General features: G+C 41.9%; 1 protein-coding gene across 4 annotated transcripts in view; it reads left to right on the forward strand.

Moving 5' to 3' along the window:
* IGF2BP3 (insulin like growth factor 2 mRNA binding protein 3) overlaps positions 1–21,602 on the forward strand; it is a 146,740-nt gene that overhangs the window by 95,834 nt on the left and 29,304 nt on the right. For all 4 annotated transcript variants that reach the window (XM_005679051.3, XM_005679052.2, XM_018047318.1 and 1 more), the window contains exons 4-5: positions 13,591–13,642; positions 13,737–13,800. In XM_005679051.3, coding sequence (XP_005679108.1) covers positions 13,591–13,642; positions 13,737–13,800 — 116 coding nt within the window. The remainder of the gene's footprint in view (positions 1–13,590; positions 13,643–13,736; positions 13,801–21,602) is intronic.

Raw genomic sequence — 21,602 nt, forward strand, 5'->3', positions numbered from 1 at the left:
TTTTCAATGAGTTGGTTCCTCTCCTCAAGTGGCCAAAGTATTGGAGCTTCAGCACCAGTCCTTCCAATGAATATTCAGGGCTGATTTCCTTTAGGATTGATTGGTTTGATCTCCTTGCTCTTGGATAAGACTCTAAAGAGTCTTATCTAGCACCACAGTTCGAAAGCATCAGTTCTTCAGTGCTCAGCCTTTTTATGGCCCAAATCCCACATTCACACATGTCTACTGAAAAAACCATAGCTTTGACTATACAGACGTTTGTCAGCCAAGTGATGTCTCTGCTTTTTAATATGCTGTCTAGGTTTGTCTTAGCTTTTCTTCCAAGGAGCAAGTGTCTTTTTATCCTGCGGCTCCAGTCACCATCCTCAGTGAAATCTGACGCTTTCCATTTTTTCCCCATGTATTTGCCATGAAGTGATGGGACCAGATGTCATGATCTTTTATTTTGGATGTTAAGCCAGCTCTTTCACCTTCATCAAGAGGCTCTTTAGTTCCTCTTCACTTCCTGCCATTAAAGTGATATCACCTGCATATCTGAGGTTGTTGATATTTCTCCTGGCAGTCTTGATTCCAGCTTGTGAGTCATTCAGCCCAGCATTTCATTTGTACTCTGCATATAAGTTAAAAAAGCAGGGTGACAGTACTCCTTTCCCAATTTGGAACCAGTCCGTTGTTCCAGGTTCAGTTCTAACTGTTGCTTCTTGTCCAGCGCACAGGTTTCTCAGGAGACAGGTAAGGTGGTCTGGTATTCCTATCTTTTCAAGAATATTCCACAGTTTGTTTTGATCCACACAGTCAAAGGCTGTAGCATAGTCAATGAAGCAGAAGTAGATGTTTTTTTGAAATTTCCTTGCTTTTTCTATGACCCAGTGGATGTTGGCAATTTGATCTCTGATTCCTCTGCTGCTGCTGCTAAGTCGCGTCTAACTCTGTGCAACCCCATAGATGGCAGCCCACTAGGCTCCCCCGTCCCTGGGATTCGCTAGGCAAGAATACTGGAGTGGGTTGCCATTTCCTTCTCCAATGCATGAAAGTGAAAAGTGAAAATGAAGTCGCTCAGTCGTGCCCCACCCTCAGCGACCCCATGGACTGCAGCCTACCAGGCTCCTCTGTCCATGGGATTTTCCAGGCAGAGTACTGGAGTGGGGTGCCATTGCCTCCTCTGTCTACCTTTTCTAAATCCAGCTTGAATATCTGGAAGTTCTCTCCATTCACATACTGCTGAAGCCTAGCTTGAAGGATTTTTGAGCATTACTTTGCTAGCTTGTGAGATGAGTGCAATTGTGCAGTAGTTTGAACATTCTTTGGCATTGCCTTTTGGGATTGGAATGAAAATGACCTTTTCCAGTCCTATGGCCATGGCTGAGTTTTCCAAATTTGCTGGCATATTGAGTGCAGCTTTTCACAGCATCATCTTTAGGATTTGAAATAGCTCAACTGGAATTCTGTCACCTCCACTAGCTTTGTTGGGAGTGATGCTTCCTAAGGCCCACTTGACTTCGCACTCCAGGATGTCTGGCTCTGGATGAGTGACCACACCATCGTGGTTATATGGGTCATTATGAGCTTTTTTGTATAGTTCTTCTGCGTATTCTTGCCACCTCTTCTTAATCTCTTCTGCTTCTATTAGGCCCATCTTGTTTCTGTCCTTTATGTGTCTATCTTAGCAAGAAATGGTCCCTTGGTGTCTCCAGTTTTCTTAAAGAGATCTCTAGTCTTTCTCATACTGTTGTTCTGTTTCTTTGCATTGTTCACTTAAGAAAGCTTTCTTATCTTTCCTTGCTGTTCTCTGGAACTCTGCCTTCAGTTGGGTATATCTTTCCCTTTCTTTTTTGCCTTTCCCTTCTCTTTTTTTCTCAGCTATTTGTAATGCCTCCTCGGACAGCCACTTTGCCTTCTTCCTTTTCTGTTTCTTGGGGATGGTTTTGGTCACCACCTCCTGTTCAGTGTTATGAACCTCCATCTATACTTCTTCAGGCACTCTGTCTACAAGATTTAGTCCCTTGAATCTTTTCGTCACCTCCACTGTATAATTATAAGGGATTTGATTTAGGTCATAGCTGAATGGCCTTGTAGTTTCCCTACTTTCTTCAATTTGAGCCTTGAATTTTCCAATAAGGAGCTGATGATCTAAGCCACAGTCAGCCCTTGGTCTTGTTTTTGTTCACTGTTTAGAGTGTCTCCGTCTTCTGCTGCAAATAATCAATCTGATTTCAGTATTGACCATCTCGTGATGTCCATGTGTAGAGTCGTCTCTTGTGTTGTTGGAAGAGCGTGTTTGCTATGACCAGTGTGTTCTTTTGGCAAAACTCTGTTAGCCTTCGCCCTGCTTCATTTTGTCCTCTAAGGCCAAACTTGCCTGTTATTCCAGGTATCTCTTGACTTCTTCCTTTTGCATTTCAGTCCCCTATGATGAAAAGGATACATCTTATTTTGGTGTTAGTTCTAGAAGGTCTTGTAGGTCATCACAGAATCATTCAAATTCATGATCTTCAGCATTAGTGGTTGGGGCATAGACTTGGATTACTGTGATGTTGAATGGTTTTCCTTGGAAAATAACTGAGATCATTCTGTCATTTTTGGGACTTCAACCAAGTACTACATTTTGGACCCTTTGTTGACTCTGAGGGCTACTCCATTCCTTCTTAGGGATTCCTGCCCACATTAGTAGATATAATGGTCATCTGAATTAAGTTCACCCACAGCTGTCCATTTTAGTTCATTGATTCCTAAAATGTCGATGTTCAGTCTTGCCATCTCCTGTTTGACCACATCCAATTTATCTTGATTCATGGACCTCACATTCCAGGTTCCTATGCAACATTGTCCTTTACAGCATCGGACTTTACTTTCATCACCAAATACAACCACAGCTGGGTGTTTCTGCTTTGGCTCGGCCTCTTCACTCTTTCTGTAGTTACCTCTCTGCTCTTCTCCAGTAGGATATTGGACACCTACCAACCTGGGGGGCTCATCTTTCAGTGTCATGTCTTTTTGTGTTTTCATACTGCTCATGGGTTTCTCAAGGCAAGAATTCTGAAGTGGTTTACCATTCCCTTCTCCAGTGGACCACGTTTTGTCAGGCCCTAACTAGCAAGGACATGCCCTTCAGCCCTGGTTGTCCCGCTGCTGGTCCTCGTTGATCGTGTGAAACCTTCACTGGCTGTCAAGTGTTGACCCACGGGTGGCCCGGGGTAGAGGCAGAGGCCCTGCTGGAGTGGCTGGGAAGGGGGTCCAGGGGAGGGAGCTAGTGTTGGAGGACACCCAGGAATGGAGGGCTCCTCCGTCTCTCTGCTGCCAGTGGCTGCCCTGGGGCCAGTCCGCTGCCGGTTTAGCTATAGGCTATATGAATGTGAATCTTAAGATATCCTGTTGATCTCTGACTTGGTGTTTGTCCAACCAGCTCCCTCTAACTGGATCCCCCAATGCTTATTCTCACTGCAGGCCCACTCACTAGGGGGTGTATGACAGGTCAGTTCAGAGTAGAAATAGGGGTTTGCTGTGTTTATTTCAATCACAGTATGTGTCCATTTTGCACCTTTAAGAAAAATTAACTGTATAATCTATTGCCAAGGTCCTTCCTAGGGCCTAGAAGCAGTTCATGCAAGCAAGTACTTAGAAGCTTAAAGAAATTACTGGGAGATTGAACTTCTGATATTTACCTTAATGAGAAAGAAGGCAGATATTGAGGGAAAGAGAAAATGTGGGTACGTTTTTATTATAGTGTCCTCTTTTTGCCTTGGGTTGGAAAAGGTAGGTAAGTCACTTCGTTAGTTATTGCCTTTACGCAGAATTATATTGGCAGCTTTGTCAGGCTTCTGAGCCCATGTCTTCCCCATTTCCTGTAGTTGTTTGGAGTGGTGATCCTGGCCGCATTTTATGCATCCACTTGGGTTGCTTCTACGCTTTGATGATTGTGAATAATGCTGCTGTGAACGTAGGTGTACAGATACCTCTGACTCCCTGCTTTCCATTCTTCTGGGTAGGTATCCAGGAGTGCAGCGGCTGGATCGTATGGTAATTCTATTCTTTTATTAGATTTTGAGGAACTGCCGTACTGTTTGCTGTAGAGGCTGCACTGTTTTACGTTCCTCCCCGCATGTATGAAAGTTCTAATTTTTCTACATCTTGCCAAGACATGTCATTTTCATTTTTTATATATTTTTTTATTATAGCCATTCTAGTAGGTACGGAGTGTTATCTCACTGATTTTGATTTGCATTTCCTTAATGACTAATGGTTTTGAGCATCTTTTCATGTGACACACATACTTCTAAAAACATCCAGAAAGATCCACCAAAGCTGGCAGTGGTTTCTTTTAGCACTTGGGGGAATAACTGGTTTGAAGGTTATCACCTAGTCAATAAGAACCCTAACTTTGCATCATTTAGAGAGTGTGTGTGTAGCCAGTATTTCTGTTAGTAAAATATAGAACAAGTTCATGCTGGTTAATATCTTCATCTGATTGAGGTACCTAAAAGTAAACTGAGCGCTTGAACAGGGTGGGGAGGTTTATTGACCCAAAGAATTGATATAGTTCTGTGCGTTCTGAAAGATGATTTTGATCTTGCTACAAGGTAAGGATGAGATTACTGTCAGTCTGAACCATTATATTTCTTCTAATTGTACAGGGAAATGAGGCAGTTTGTTTGACCAAGGGCTCGAGAGTGTGAGCTCTGAAATCTGACAGCTGGGGTTTAAATCATTTCTCCATCACTTCACTGTCCGTCCACCTTCAAATGCTGTGTAACTTCTCCATGTCTAATTTACCCATCTATAAAATGGGATGTTACCTCATGGGGTTTGTGTGGATTAACTGAGTTAAAATAGATCAAACATTTGGGACAGTGCTGCCACTAGAAAGCACTCAAATGTTATTACTCATAATTTATTACCAGAAAAGGGCCCGTGTAGTTGGAGCGAGAGTGCCACAGATGACGGGCCTCTCACCTGGAGTCTTCAGGGCTCTCATTAGGGGCTTTGTGGGTTTTGTTGTTCTGTTTGTTTGTTGGCCACCCCACGGGCATGTGGGATCTTAGTTCTCCAGAAAGGGATCGAGCATGCACCCCTTGGATTGGAAGCATGGGAATTCTGAAGCACCAGGGAAGTCCTTACAAGGGACTTCGGATTGTGTCCCAAGTACAATGAGTTGATTAGCTCAGCTTTTAAAAATTAGTCTAGCCCAATGGCTGTCCAATAGAAAACTAGTTCAGGCCACTTATATAGTTTAAAATATTCTAGTAGCCATGTTAAAAAAGCAAAAGAGAAATGAAAAGTATTTTTTATATTTTATTTCAACTAGTATATTACAGTTTTAACATGTAATCAGTATTTTTAAAATTGAGGTTTTATATTTTTTGTACTAACTGACTGTTTAAATTCTGTTTGTTTTATACTTAAGCTCATCTTGGACATGGATTAGCCACATTCCCCGTGCTTAGTAGCTACATGTAGACTTTGGATGATGAAGATCTATTATGAGAACACCTGGAAACAAAAGTGAATGTGGGAGAGCATGTCGCGTAGTAGTCCAGAGAGAGATGCTGGAGGCAGTGAGGTGGCGAAGAAAGCGGCTGGCAGGCCCAGGGCGTTAGGTAGGAGGTAGTGTGTGTAGGTGGATGTCTGTGGATGAGCTCGCGGGAAATGCAGGTGCAGTTACCAAGGCTGAGTGCACGGTTCCTAGCGTACATGACTGTAGATGGTCTCGCCAACTTACTGTGAAATGTAGTAACAGAGGAGAAAGGGACTCACTCACTACTGGGCTTGGACCCAGGTGTCAGGTTTCAAGCATCGCTTGAAGAAGATGATCATCTTTCTCTGTGACTTCGAGGTCTGTGTGAGTGGAGGGTAACTTGGACTGTTCTTTATCTCAATTGCTCTAATCACATGATTTTTATGGAGTCCTAAATTATAGTCGCCTCCCTGTGTAAGAGAGTGTATCTTGTAACAGTTGAGGATGGCTAGAAAGTTGTGAGGACTGGGAGATCTGTGTGCTACACTGGAGGCTGAGATTCCCCCTGGATGTTTGTTCAGTTTAGCCACTCTGTTGTGTCCAGCTCTTTGTGTCCCCATGGACTGCAGCATGCCAGGCTTCCCTATCTTCCACTGTCTCCCAGAGTTTGCTCCAACTTGTGTTCATTGAGTCCATTCACTGAGTCTGTCCATCGTCCATTGAGTTGATGATGCCGTAGAACCATCTCATCCTCTGTTGCCCTATTCTTCTGCCCTCAGTCTTTCCCAGCATCAGGGTCTTTTCCAGTGAGTCGGCTCTTTGCATTAGATGGTCAAAGTATTGGAACTTCAGCTTCAGCATCAGTCCTTCCAACAAATATTTAGGATTAATTTCCTTAAGGATTGACTGCTTAGATCGCCTTGCTGTCCAAGGGATTCTCAAGAGTCCAGCATCACAATTCAAAGGCATCAGTTCTTTAGTGCTTGGCCTTTTTTATTGTCAGGCTCTAACATCCATACATGACTACTGGAAAAACCATAGCTTTGACTATGCAGACTTTGTCGGCAAAGTGATGTCTCTGCTTTTTAATACGCTGTCTAGGTTTGTCGTAGTTTTTCTTCCAAAGAGCAAGCGTCTTTTCAGTTCTTGGTTGCAGTCACCGTCTGCAGCAATTTTGGAGCCCAAGAAAATGAAGTCTGTCACTCTTTCCATCGTTTCCCCTTTCTAAAACCTCTAGCTGTGGTTTTTGTTTGTTTTGTTTGATTGCGCCGTGGGATCTTGATTCCTTGACCAGGGATTGAGCCCTGGCCCTTGGCAGTGAGAGTGTCGAGTCCTGACCACTGAACTGCGAGGGAATTTAAAACCTCTAGGTTTTATCAGTGATGAAGATGATGTGCAACACGGCTTGTGAGGTTGGCAGTGATCTGGTCTGTCTGTGTATGTTGATCCCCTTCAGTTGAAAGTTCATTTCACAGGAATGGTTTGAATGTTATCCAAGTAGTCATAATGGTAACATTTAAGAGAAATATATATTAAGGTAGATATTTTTAAAAATTATCTTGTATTTGAAATTTGTACCATTATTTATTAGAAATGTAATTGGTACATGCAGTATAGAATTTTTTTTTTTTTAAATTAATGTAGCTGGTTGTCTATAGACAGATGTAAGAGAACAAAGTTCTGGGATGATTTATCCATAGCTGGCGACAACCGGTTCCTGTTCCCGTAAAATGTGTTGAGCTGTATTTGTAGGAAGTTCCTTTCATGTCTGATGGCTTTTCTCCTGCTCCTGTGGGAATGAAGAATAGGCAGCATGACTTCATTCTTACAACCCCTCCTCAAAGATTGAGTTTGATTTTGCGTTCGGGAGGTGGTGGTTGTTTGTGTGTGTCTGCGTGTGAACAAAGTGTGCTGGCGTAAGAGTATTGAATATCCTACTTTTAGTTTTAATTTTACTGGCTTTTATAATGCTTGTGACTTTCTACGTGTACTTTTTAAAATAAATGTGTGTGTCACTTCATTTGTGTCCAACTCTTTGCAACCCTATGGACTGTAGCCCGCCAGGCTCCCCTGTCCATGGGGATTCTCCAGGCAAGAATACTGGAGTGGGTTGCCATGCCCTCCTCCAGGGGATCTTCACAGCCCAGGGATCAAACCTGCTTCTCTTTGTCTCTTGCTTTGGCAGACGGATTCTTTACCACTCGTGCCACCTGGGAAGCCCTTTTTATATCTGTTCATGATAAATATTTCTGTATATCACTGTAGACTTTTTAGTGAATCTGGAATTTGTTTCCTTTGCTCCCACTGAAGAGGGTGCCTGGACTGTGTCCCCAACACTATCCTGTCATCTTCAGAAATGCACACGTTCAGTAAGGAGGACTTGGAATCTAGGGTCATGCGTGTCTTATCCGTTATCCGGAGCACGGGAGCCAGTGTAACATTTAGGAGGAGGTTACTCGTGACACTTCTTACAGATAATCACATCACTATGGTTAATAATCACTGATCTGGTGGGAGAACAAAGATCAGTGAAGAGATCATGAAATGACATTGCTTTCTCTTCCAGAATTAGGTCAGCTCAGGTGCTGTGGAAATGGGGACACTTTTCACAGTCTTGAGGGTATGTCTGGAGCAAGTGTGTGAGGGAAGTATATTGAAGATGATGGGAGATGTGAGCAGTACCAGATCATTGATTACCTCCTGCACCAGGTAGAAGTTTGGCATTTTGAAGACACCCAAGAGAAGTAGCTTCCAGCAAGAGGGCAGTTACTGGGCTGGAAGAAAGTATTCAATCAGACCCTTGCTTCAGATGTTTCAAAATTGATGGGACCCGAGCAGTGGGTATAAGGAAAAAGTCATCAGCAGTAGATTTATCTACAGAGCATGGATTACACCACACCTATAGCGGATTGGGCTTCTCTGTTGACCCAGTGGTAAAGAATCCGCCTGCCAATGCAGGAGGCACGAGAGACATGGGTTCAATCCCTGGGTCAGGAGGATCCCCTGGAGAAGAAAATGGCAACCTACTCCAGTATTCTTGCCTGGGAGATTCCAAGGACAGAGGAACCTGGCAAGCTACAGTCAATGATAAGGTCACAAAAGAGTCGGACACAACTTACCAACTAAACAACAGCAACCATAAGGGGTCAGCTGAAATACGGTTTTCTGGAGGGTGGAAGGAGGACCTCTGTGCCAGAGGAAATCTGATATGTAAAGTTCAAAGGAAGATTCTCAGTTCTTTAATTTGGTATTCTAGATTGAAGAGGGTCAAGAAGAAACTATTGATTATGACTGCTTCACGAATGCATACACAAAGGCAGAACTGATCAAATTTTGTGCAGTTCGTTGTGCTTCAATAATATTTCAAGGTTTAAAAAAACAAGGCTATTATCTAGTAATATCGACCTTAGTTATTTTTAACAGCTTTGAGATAAAATTCATATACTATATAATTCGCCCATTGAAGTGTACAGTTCAGTAGTTTTGAATGTCAACAGGTATGTGCAGCCGTCACCACTGTCCATTTTAGAACATTCCCATCCCCTCAGAGAGAAACTTCCAGCTGTTGCCCTCCACCCTCCCACTCTCACCTGCCCTCTGCAACCACTCATTTACTTCCTGTCTCCATAGAGTTCTCCGTAACGGATATTTCATACGCGATATGTGGTCTTTTGTGACATGTCTCTACAACGTATCTCTACAACGTGGATGAACCTTGGAAAACTTACGTTAAGTGAAAGAAGCCAAAGTTTTCCAAGGTTCATTCACATTGTAGAGATATGTCAGTTCTTCATTCCTTTTTATGGCCGAATGAAATCTCATTGAGTAGCTGTTCCGCAATCTGTTTATCCATTCATCAGCCGATGCACACTTACATTGCTTCCACTTCAGTCTAAATTTAATTCTTACTGCTCTCTGATGGCAAGCAATGATCTTTGCAGTTATCCTGTTATTCTTTCCTTGCTGTTTTCTACATTTGGATGAATATTTTAAAATAATGTTTAACATTTGGGATTTTTAAGTCCTAAATGTATAAAAAGGAGGAATCCGACCAAGACATTTCCTATGAGGCTTTAATTTACTTCAATACTTTCTTTCTCCTCCAACTGGAATTTAAACTCTCCAGTCATAGAGAAATATTTCCTTTTGGGTTTGAGTAAAACAAATGTATTTAGAAATAAGAATTGGGGTTTGTTAAGAGATTCAAGAAAATGTTGGAAATGAGCAATGCATGTGTTTTTGTTTTTAACTTCTTACACAAGGCTGTTTAAAAGAAAACATTCATTGGCTGAGCTAGATGGCTGCTGCTGCTGCTGCTAAGTCACTTCAGTCGTGTCTGACTCTGTGTGACCCCATAGACAGCAGCCCACCAGGCTCCTCCGTCCATGGGGTTTTCGAGGCAGGAACACTGGAGTGGGTTGCCATTGCCTTCTCTAGAGCTAGATGGGAGAGGTGGAAAATACAAGATGTTCTAGGAGCGGAGAGGAGACAGGAACCTAGAGGTGGATGGTCTCTGTGTCAGACACTAGGAGCCTTTGTCTTTCTTCCTAGTTAACGCAGGATGAGTCAAAACGTTAGAGCTCACCAAGTGTAAGTTGTGTTTACTCTGTGAGAGTTCCGTGGGTGGCAGTGTCATGATGGAATTGAGCAGTCCTGTAGCACGTCCAGGTGCCTGCCTAGTAGATTTAGAACTGGTCACCATAGCGTTGCTCAGTCATTTAGGGGTCAGAAACCCTTCTGGGATCTGTGAATCTGACGAGGTCGCTGACAGTAGATAGACTTCTCCCATCTCTCAGTTGTGATCACCCCCAGAAAGCTTTGAGTTGGCATCCATTTATGTCTAGGTCAAAACCACATAGGCTGTGTTGTTAAATTGTTCTCAACTATGTACCAAGATTGATGCTTGACTTTTTTAGAGTTTTTTTTGTTTCTTCTGGTTTTAGAGTCAGGTTTACATACAATAAAAATTTTTTTATATGATAAAAATTTACCATTTTTAACATATAAAGGCTGTAGTTTCTAATTCCTAGAGATTTTACACATGGGATAGTTGACAACCAATAGCATTTATCATTAATTAGGAGTAGAATGAGTAAATCTTATAAGCAATTTTGTTTTGAATATACTAAACTTTATAAAATATATGCAGGGAAAAACTTGAACATTTCCTCAATTTTAGTTAAAAATTTACTTGTATTATTTATGTCTGTGTATGTATATTCACATATAAATATATATCTGTTTGTGTGTGTTCATGTATCAGTGTATATATAACATGTATCACTTTGCCAGTGGGCCTTTTGGAGACATTAGTTTCATGAGCATTTTTGCAGGTTTAGTCAGCATTGTTTATAAGTCATGAGTATTTAACTTTCATAGTGATTTCTCTTAAAAGTTAATGAGTATAAGCTAAATTATGTGACGACTACTGTATTTAGTGAAAAAATTGCCTTTGGGAAAATTAATGATGTTTATTTAAATTATCATAGTAAATTAGCACTTACCCCTATTTTCTGCACGCCTTTTCCACCGTCTCTAGCTGCCTCAGTACCCCTGCCCCTCAAGATACCCAAGTTTCCTTGAAGTGAAGTGAAGTGAAATTGCTCAGTCGTGTCTGACTCTTTGCTACCCCATGGACAATAGCCTACCAGGCTCCGCCGTCCATGGGATTTTCCAGGCAAGGAAACTGTGGAGTGGGCTGCCATTTCCTTCTCCAGGGTATCTTCCCGACCCAGGGATGGAACCCGGGTCTCCTGCATTGCGGACAAACGCTTTACCGTCTGAGCCACCAGGGAAGCCTTACTTTCACTTAAAAGCTAAATTTTAAATGGCAGATGTCTTTCCTGCTGTTCTAATTATTTAAATTGGAATGAGTTGAATATTTTTTAAGAATTCTGTTAAGTGACACAGAAAACCATTTATTGGTATTATAGTTTTAAAAACATAAGTAGATTTCTGTTTAAAGTTTTTTTTTTTTTAAGGCATTACATATTGTATATTACCTATTTCATGGCATTATGGAAGGTTTCCTGTTTTTTGGCCCTTATTAAAAATTATATCTCATCCAACATTACATGCACAGCAAACTTATCTCTAGAACAGGTAAACACTGTTATACAGAATTCTGTTCCTATTATACTAGTATTTCCTCCTGAGAACTAGTCACTTCATTTATGAACTATTTGAATCTCTTTTTTAGGTACTGGGGATAGTACAGTAAACAAAAACCATTCCTATTCGCACTGAGCATGCTTTCTAGTGACTGAGACAGACAAATTAAATTTTAGGTAGTCAGTTAAGTGTTCTGAGTTAAAAATAAAAAAACAACAAAAATGAAGCTTTATGATTTAAATAGTAGCTGTAATTTGAGACAAAGATCATTGTGCTTCTAGACCTCACCCACAGGAAATTCACCATGTTAAAGCTTACCTATGAAAATACTAACAGTTCCATTCACAAATAGGGGTTAACCTTATTTAAAATGGAAAAGCAATTAAAAGTTCATCTCCAGACAAACCTCGCTGTAGCTTTCAATCTGCACTCAGCAGACAAAATAAAAGCATGAAATGTACTATGTAAGGTAAACATTCCTTTAGAAGAAATTGCTTAAAGTTTAGTAGGAAATTGCCATTAAAACTTAGTGTGTTTCTTGATGGTTTACTGTGTCCTAGGGGGCGGACACGACTGAGCGACTTCACTTTCACTTTTCCCTTTCATACATTGGAGAGGGAAATGGCAACCCACTCCAGTGTTCTTGCCTGGAGAATCCCAGGGATGGGGGAGCCTGGTGGGCTGCCGTCCATGGGGTCGCACAGAGTCGGACATGACTAAAGCAACTTAGCAGCGGCAGCAGGGGGCCAGAAAACATTTTCAAGGGCTGTCCTTCAAATTTTGCAATAAAATTGATGAGTAAGTGCTTTACTATAAACTAATAGAAGCTTAGTTTGTTTTACTTTTCAAGAAAAACCTGTTACAGTTCTTAGGAGCAAAAGATAGTTGAATTTGATTTATACTGATGAGGTGTATGCCTGCAGTTTATAGTATGATAAAATTTAGTTACTGTTCTAACAGCCTTTTGTTACATTATCATGCGTGTGTAATAATGCAGCTACAGGAAAGACAGTTTCCAGTTGTACTTTTTTCCAATCCATTCTGGGCTTAGAAGACTCTTAGTATAGAGGCACTTCTTTTTATATTTTCTACTGTTCAGGAATTGATAAACCACTTATATTAGTCTTTAGTTCAAGACTCCAGGCAGGATATCTTTCTTCATTTTGCTAGCCTGCCTTGAGAGTAGTCTGTTCTGATACATCCTTTAAGCTGTAAAAGGAAGTTCTTTAAAAAGGAGAATCTTAAAAATAAACCTTGACTTGGGCGCTTCTCCTCTGCAAGGAGCAAGTGTGACTGTGTTGGTGGTTTGTGTATGAGAAATACACGCGTCCTTGTCCTCCAGCCTCAGGACAGGCGGCTGTAGCTCTGCACACTGGCTTTCTGTGCCTTTTGTTGTTGTTCAGTTGCCAAGTCGTGTCCGACTCTTTGCAACCCCATGAACCTCAGCACACCAGGCTTCCTTGTCCTTCACTATCTCCTGGAGTTAGCTCAGACTCATGTGCATTGACTCGGTGATGCTTTCCAACCATCTCATCCTCTGTCATCCCCTTCTCCTTTTGCCTTCAATCTTTCCCAGCATCAAGGTCTTTTCCAGTGAGTTGGCTCTTCACATCAGATAGCCAAAATATCGAAGCTTCAGCTTCACCATCAGTCCTTTCAATGAATGTTTAGGGTTGATTTCCATTAGGATTGACTGGTTGGATCTCCTTGCAGTCCAGGGGACTCTCAAGAGTCTCCTCCCGCAACCAGAATTCAAAAGCATCAAGTTGTCAATGCTCAGCCTCCTTTATGGTCAGCTCTCACATCCGTACATCTTGGTTAGATCAGCTTGAAGTCAAGGACCTCTGGAGGCAGGAGTGAAAACCCACCAGATGCTCTCTCTGGGGCCCTTCTCACACTTCTGTATTCCCAAACCCCAGTTAATTTTGGGGGGCTCATTTCCATCACAATTACTTAACACCGTCTCCTGCCCTTGCGAATAACGCGGGAAACTGAAAGCTTGTAATTTTGTCTCCCCCTCCTGATAGGTGCTGGATAGCTTACTAGTCCAGTATGGAGTGGTGGAGAGCTGTGAGCAAGGTACATGTCTTCTCAATTGCTTTCAAATTTGTAAAAGGAAGAAAGTGGAAAGAAAACTAACTCCTTTTCCCTCTTCTTTTTTTTCTTCCTGTAGTGAACACTGACTCAGAAACTGCCGTCGTCAACGTAACCTATTCCAATAAGGAGCAAGCTAGACAGTAAGCAGTTTGAAACTTCTAATCTCTATGTAATAACAAGGTTAAATATAATACTTTTATTTTGGGCTAGTGGGTAGCAGACAACTTTATTTTGCGGTTTGACCTTGCAAATCTTTTTAAGTTTGAATGTCTGTTAAGAATCTACATCAGTTAAAGTTTTATTACATTTTCAATATAATGTTAGTGTCAGTAATAGTTACAGTATGATGCTGAATTGTATCCTGTTTGCAAAATGTTCTGCACGTGGGTATCATTGCTAAATTACATTAAAGACCTTTTTTCCCCTTACTATTGGTATGATACATACATTGCTGCTGTTCTACACAAAGCTGGTAAGTTGATCATGTGTTAAACCAACACCAGTGTTAAATGTTAAGTTTACTTGTTCACTTATTTTTCTCATGATTACCAAATGTCATTTAGAAGTGTGTAGGCATGGGGCTAATGTAATTTGGTGGAAAAAAAAATATTCCAGTGCAACAGACAGGCAAAATTCCACAGATCAAAAAATTTCCCCTAGGAAAAGATAATTCTATAGGCTTGGGAATAATCTAACAAATTGATTGACCACTGGAGAGAAGAAATGAGGTTCCCACAAATACTGCTTTTGACTGGCCTGCTCAGAACACAGACGTGGAGGGATGGCACACGCGTGCTGTGTTCAGGCGGAGCCAGACTGTGCTCTCTGTCGGGGAGCAAGGGCCATGCTGACTGACCCTGAGCCCTAAAGGGCAAGGGCAAAACCAGCGGCTCGAGTGGGAATAGAGCTAGGTTACCAAAGGCAGCCCCCGCCCTTGGAGGGCCGATGAGAAGGAAGAGAGGGCTGGGGAAAGAGCTGGAAATCTGCGTAACACAAGGGGAACTTTTGTTTTTTAAAAGTCGGTAATGTTTACATGGTTCAGAATTTTTCAAGTCGAGATGCGTATACTGCAAATCTCCCTTCCAGCGCCGTTCCCCGACTACTTCACTGCTTCCTCGGAGATAACCGTATAGAAGACTAGTACATCTGCGTATCTGCCTCCTTTTTTACACAGATGATACCGTAGCACTTGAGCGTTTTAAACGGATGTAACATCTCTTCTGGTTGCATAGAATTTGGTTGTATAGATGTGGAATGTCTTAGTCTCAAGTTAGAGTTTTAGGTCTCTTGCAGTTGTGAACAAAGATGTAGTGAATCCCTTTTGCAGTCCTTTTGCAAGTGTGTAAGCACAGTCATAGGTTAAATTCTTTGGAGTAAATTTGCTAAGTCAAGAAGGATGTGCCTTTTTTGTTGGCTATTGATGAGTTATCCTTTCTGGATCTTGAATAGTTTAACTCATCCCCCCCCACCCCCACCCCCGGGACTACGAGAGTGTCCATTTCTCCTTAATTTTCCCTAACACAGGGCTTTATCAAACCTGGCCTGTCAAGTGAGCAAAAAGTAGTATCTAATCATGTTAATTTCACATTTTTCTCAGAAGCCAGACTCGAGATTCACTTTTAACGCTTTAATTTGAGACTCTTAATGTATATTTAAAATGTTAATTGAAGTATAGTTGATTAGTAGTGTTGTGCTCACTCTGCTTTATAGCCAAGTGACTCAGGTTTACACATACATACATTCTTTTTTCAATATTCTTTTCCATTATGATTTATCTGAGGAGATTGAATGTAGCTCCCTGTGCCAAACAGGAGAACCTGTTTACCCATTCTAAAGGCAACAGTTTGCATCGGCCAACCCCAAATTCCTGGTCCATCCCTCCCCTGACCCTTAGCAACCACAGGTCTGATCTCCATGTCTGTAGAGACTCTTAATATTCAAATTTTCCTTCTCTTTGTATCTTTCATTTATTTAACATAAATGTTAACAGTTTATATGCTTAGTCGCTTAGTCATGTCCAGCTCTTTGCGACCCCATGGACTGTAGCCCACCAGGCTCCTCTGTCCATGGGATTTTTCAGGCAAGAATACTGGAGTGGGGTGCCATTTCCTCCTCCAGGGGATCTTTCTGACTCAGGGGTTGAACCTGTGTCTCTGGAGTGTCCCGCATCGGCAAGCAGATTCTTTACCACTGAGCCACCTGGGAAGCCTCAACAGTTTATATGAAGACATAGAATTGTAGTATGAGTTGTAAAATAAACTGATTTCTCACAAACTGTTCTTTAATCATGATATGAGGGGAACAGGAAAATTTCACATTTTCTACCTGAAGTAGAGTGAGGGTAAAAGTGTGCAGTGAGAAAGACAGGTGCTCCATTCATTTACATGATTGTGCAAAGAGCTCTGCTAAGTACTTGACAGAGCCAGCTCTCTGATAGATGGAAAATAAGGGATGACATGATAAACCCAAGGATATTTGAAGATTGCCAGAGGCCAGTCCCAATTGCCTTACTTGATGATTTATTATGTGAGGAAGGCAATGGCATCCCACTCCAGTACTCTTGCCTGGAAAATCCCATGGATGGAGGAGCCTGGTAGGCTGCAGTCCATGGGGTCGCTACGAGTCAGACATGACTGAGTGACTTCATTTTTCTTTTCACCTTCATGCATTGGAGAAGGAAATGGCAACCCACTCCAGTGTTCTTGCCTGGAGAATCCCAGGGACGGGGGAGCCTGGTGGGCTGCCGTTTATGGGGTCGCACAGAGTCGGACACGACTGAAGTGACGCAGCAGCAGCAGCAGCTTGGTAAAGAGGGAAATGCTTAGTCTAACAGTTATTTAGCCATATGGGAGAATGTCTGTTGGAGAATACCTACATAGCTGTACATAGCTTTGAAGAGATTTAAAGTGAACTTGACTGGGGACAGGTTGACATTTAGCACCCCTACCCCTCTGAGAAAAATTCCGAAGCATTAGGAGTATAGGCACAGGGCAGACTCTCATCAAGGCAGAAGATATGCCTGGCAAATGTGGAGGCGTTTTAATTCTGAAAGTACTTTGTGATGGTTGTTAGAGATGGTCAGGATCCTGTGGATCACATGAAGGGAGGGAAAGACTGTTAGGAGTTTGTGGCTTAGGTAACTATAGAATCTAAAGAAATCAGCTGGGCATTTCAAGGAGGGAAAGTCATCGTGTCCTTTATTCTAGTAGTCAGTCCATTAACATTTATTGAGTGTCAGCTATTGACCAAAGGTTGCCAATGAATAAAGGCAAAGTTTCTGTCCTCAAGGGTGTGCTCCCTGGTGCTGGAAGAATATTTGGAGAGGGATTACGTGATTTAATTTTTGTCCAAGTTGAATTTTCCTTTTAAGAATCCTGGGTTTTCTCCACCTCAAGAATTTCAAAGATCAAAGAGAATTAGACAATCAGTGAGTATTCATAGGAAGTTAACAGAATGGACAAATAGTTTTGTGGACAGTGTTATGAAAGCTATTAGTTTTCTAGTAAACTTTTTTTTTTAAAGATAGGAAGTGCACTATCATTTTTAAAGGAGAATTAATTGTATTTGAGAGTCATTTGATAAAGTGGAAAAAGCATGGTCTCTGAAGTCAGACAGCTCTGACTGTAACCTTAACCTCTCTGAGCTTCTTTTCTCAGCTACAAAATGAGGGCTGGCAAGAAACTATTATATTTGTGTATATAAGCCCACATTTATAGACAGTAGTCTTATCAAATGGCCTGGCGCCCAGTAAATAATAATTCTAGTTCAACCCCTTGGTTCTGGGCACCGATAGAGCAGCTAGTCGTGGCTTGCGCAGGGGAAGGCTGATCCATTCAGGGCTTGTCTGCTGAACCCAGCAAGCCTGTTCTCTGAGCTCCACCAAGACTGTCTGCTGCCTAAGCTAAGCTGGCCTGATTTCTTCCTGCCTTTCCCATGGCAGCCATCCAAAGCTTGCTTCTCTAGGTGATAAGGGCTGAGTTGACATTCTCAGTTGACATCTTTAGCGTGTGTTAACATAGGCGTCTCTGTAACTGGGATGCGCTTGTGCAGGTGTGAGTAGAGTGCGGAGACTAAGAGGGTTCATTTCCAGAGTCTGGTTCCATGGAATGGACTCCTGGTGACGCTTTTCTAGCTGTGACTCTGCTCAAGTTAATGTTCCTTAATATAATCCTATCTGTGAGATGCGAAGGTAGTAAGTCAGTATCTATTAAACATTTTCCCAGCATTTTTCACTGCTGTAGAGAAGGCCCTGTTATTGCACAGGATACTTCATTTCAGATAATAACTGAAGTTGTTATAACCCTCAGGAGTTAGAGACTAGTTCAAAAGCCTCTTTTTACTTAAAGCTTTATGAGTGACACACTTTTTTTTTTTTGTAATGAATGACAGTTTTTAGAGGATTCCTCTATAAGGCTATGTCTCTAAGACAGAATTTAACATGGAAATTCCTGCCACCTTGTGGCTAAGAAAAAATCAAAAGTTAACAGTGCTAATAGTACTAGGAAATACATATGTTTGTTTTAACCACAAGCCTCAAATTACTAATTTCTTAGAATAATAAGTGAGTAAAAATAATGAAAACTTATTTAAATCAGGAATATGTATTTAGTGTTTATTGTTCCTGGAAGCAGGACAGACTTGGATCTCATGGATAACCTATTCCTTCCATCTTCTGGGGATGCTCAGATAACAAAGATTCTAATTCATTGGAAGATTTGTCATGGGTGACAAAGAAATAACCCTTTAGAATTTCTACATATTTAGTTCTTTTTTTATTTTAGAGTTACTATTTCTTCTCTTTTTTTTGTATTTAGGGCCGTTTATTATCTAGTTCAGTTCAATCCAGTCGCTCAGTAGTGTCGAGCTCTTTGCGACCCTGTGGACTGCAGCACGCCAGGCCTACCTGTCCATCGCCAACTCCCAGAGTTTACTCAAACTTATGTCCATTGAGTCGGTGATGCCATCCAACCATCTCATCCTCTGTCATCCCCTTCTTCTCCTGCCTTCAGTCTTTCCCAGCATCAGGGTCTTTTCAGATAAGCCAGTTCTTCACATCAGGGGGCCAAAGTATTGGAGTTTCAGCTTCAACATCAGTCCTTCCAGTGAATATTCAGGACTGATTTCCTTTAGGATTGACTGGTTTGTTTGATCTCTGCTTTCCAAAGGACTCTCAAAGAGTCTTCTCCAACACCACACTTCAAAAGCATCAATTCTTCTGAGCTCAGCTTTCTTTATAATCCAACTCTCCCATCCATACATGACTACTGGAAAAACCGTAGCTTTGACTAGACAGACGGACCTTTGTTGGCAAAGTAATGTCTCTGCTTTTTAATATGCTGTCTAGGTTGGTCATAGCTTTTCTTCCAAGGAGTAAGCATCTTTTAATTTCATGGCTGCAATCACCATCTGCAGTGATTTTGGAGCCCCCAAAATAAAGTCTGACACTGTTTCCCCATCTATTTGCCATGAAGTGATGGGACCAGATGCCATGATCTTTATTTTCTGAATGTTGAGTTTTAAGCCAACTTTTTCACTCTCCACTTTCACTTTCATCAAGAGGCTCTTTAGTTCTTCCTCACTTTCTGCCATAAGAGTGGTGTCATCTGCATATCTGAGATTACTGATATTTCTCCCGGCAATCTTGATTCCAGCTTGTGCTTCCTCCAGCCCAGCGTTTCATGATGTACTCTGCATATAAATTAAATAAGCAGGGTGACAATGTATAGCCTTGATGTACTCCTTTCCCTATTTGGAACCAGTCTGTTGTTCCATGTCCAGTTCTGACTTGCTTCCTGATCTGCATACAGATTTCTCAAGAGGCAGGTCAGGTGGTCTGGTATTCCCATCTCTTTCAGAATTTTCCAGTTTGTTGTGGTCCACACAGTCAAAGGCTTTGGCACAGTCAATAAAGCAGAAGCAGATATTTTTCTGGAACTCTCTTGCTTTTTCCATGATCCTAAGGTTTTTCTAAAGATAAATTTGGTGTTTTATTTTTTAAAACTGAACTATAGTTAACAGCGCTGTGTTAATTTCTTCTGTACAGCAAAGTGATTCAGTTATGCATGCATATGTATATGTGTATTATATATAATGCACTAAGTTATCTGCAGTGGCTCCGTGATAAAGAATCCGCCTACTATGCAGGAGCTGCAGGGGATGCGAGTTTGATCCCTGGGCCTGGAAGATCCCCTGGATAAGGGAATGGCAACCCACTCCAGTATTCTTGCCTGGGAAATCACATGGACAGAGGAACCTGGTGGGCTACAGTCCATAGGGTCACAAAGACTTGGACATGACTGAAGCGACTTAGCACGTGTATATATATGTGTGTGTTTATATACACACACAAACACATTCTTTTTTGTATTTTCCATTATGGTTTATCCCAGGACATTGAATATAGTTCCCTGTGTTATACAGTAGGACCTGTGTTGTCCAGGGATTCTTATTTCTGGTGTGTAGTTTGTTGTTGTGGAATAGAAATGCAGTTTATATATTGAAGCTGCTGTTGCAGATCTTTCTGTATCAGCCTGAAGATATGTATAAAGTACACACAGCAGGGTTAGAAACGACTTGGCTGATGGCCAAGGCAAGGATGTTGACTCTTAAACTTTGAAAATTATGCAAATGGAAGATTTATTCTAGAAAAAGGAACAATAGATCAAGTAGTAAGATAAAGAAATTTTTTGCTTTTTTTGCCATTCAGAGATAACCAGTGTGAGATTTGACATCAGGTTCGGTAGACTTTGTCTCATGCATTACAACTTACTATTTATTATTTACAATTAATTTTTATTGGAGTATCGTTAATTCATGATGTTGTGTTAGTTGCTGCTATACAGCAGAGTCAGTCAGTTATGAGTGAGTGAGTGAGAGTCTCTCGGTCGTGTCTGACTCTGCATCTGCGTGGACTGCACAGTCCATGGACTGCTCCAGGCCAGAATATCGGAGTGGGTAGCCGTTCCTTTCTCCAGGGAATCTTCCCAACCCAGGGATCTAACCCAGGTCTCCTGCACTGCAGGCGTCTTCTTTACCAGCTGACCCACCAGGGAAGCCCAAGAATACTGGAGTGGGCAGCCTGTTCCTTCTCCAGTGGATCTTCCCAAGCCAGGAATCGAACCAGGGTCTCCTACATTGCAGGTGGATTCTTTACCAGCTGAGTTAGTAGCTGGTAGCTACTAGCTTGGAGAAGGCAGTGGCACTCCACTCCAGTACTCTTGCCTGGAAAATCCCATGGATGGAGGAGCCTGGTAGGCTGCAGTCCATGGGGTCGCGAAGAGTCGGACACGACTGAGCGACTTCACTTTCACTTTTCACTTTCATGCATTGGAGAAGGAAATGGCAACCCACTCCAGTGTTCTTGCCTAGAGAATCCCAGGGACGGGGGAGCCTGGTGGGCTGCCATCTGTGGGGTCGCACAGAGTCGGAGACGACTGAAGCGACTTAGCAGCAGCCACTAGCTAGCTGGTAGCTACAGCCAAGTAGCTACCAGGGAATCAGTTATGCATATACATATATCCAGTCTTTAGGTTTTTTCCCCACATAGGTCATCATTACAGCTTTTAAAATGCCAGAGATCATTCTGTAGAATTGTGCAGGCTGTCTTTCCGTCAGCTGTATCTATACTATTAGTAGCCTCTCTCCGGTATGTCATCCCTACCACAGGCTGTGCAGCTAGTCCTCTGGTGGGCATCTAGGTTGTTTGCGGTTTTTTGCCATTAGAACTAGTTTGGTAATGAAGTCTTTCATTGTTTCCTTAAGATGTCTCCCTGCAGTTGTATTATCAGGCTTTTGGTTATTATTGCTGAATTGTATGTCTCAACCTCTTACTCTTGGTACAAGGAGAAAATGGAATGATGTGACTTTTCAATGATGGCTAAGCCTCATTTTATTAGGACCTACATGATACCCAGCAGTGAGATCTAGGAATAAGGAAAAGATT

The sequence above is a fragment of the Capra hircus genome, chromosome 4 (assembly GCF_001704415.2).
Source record: "Capra hircus breed San Clemente chromosome 4, ASM170441v1, whole genome shotgun sequence".
In the NCBI taxonomy this organism is placed as follows: domain Eukaryota; kingdom Metazoa; phylum Chordata; class Mammalia; order Artiodactyla; family Bovidae; genus Capra; species Capra hircus.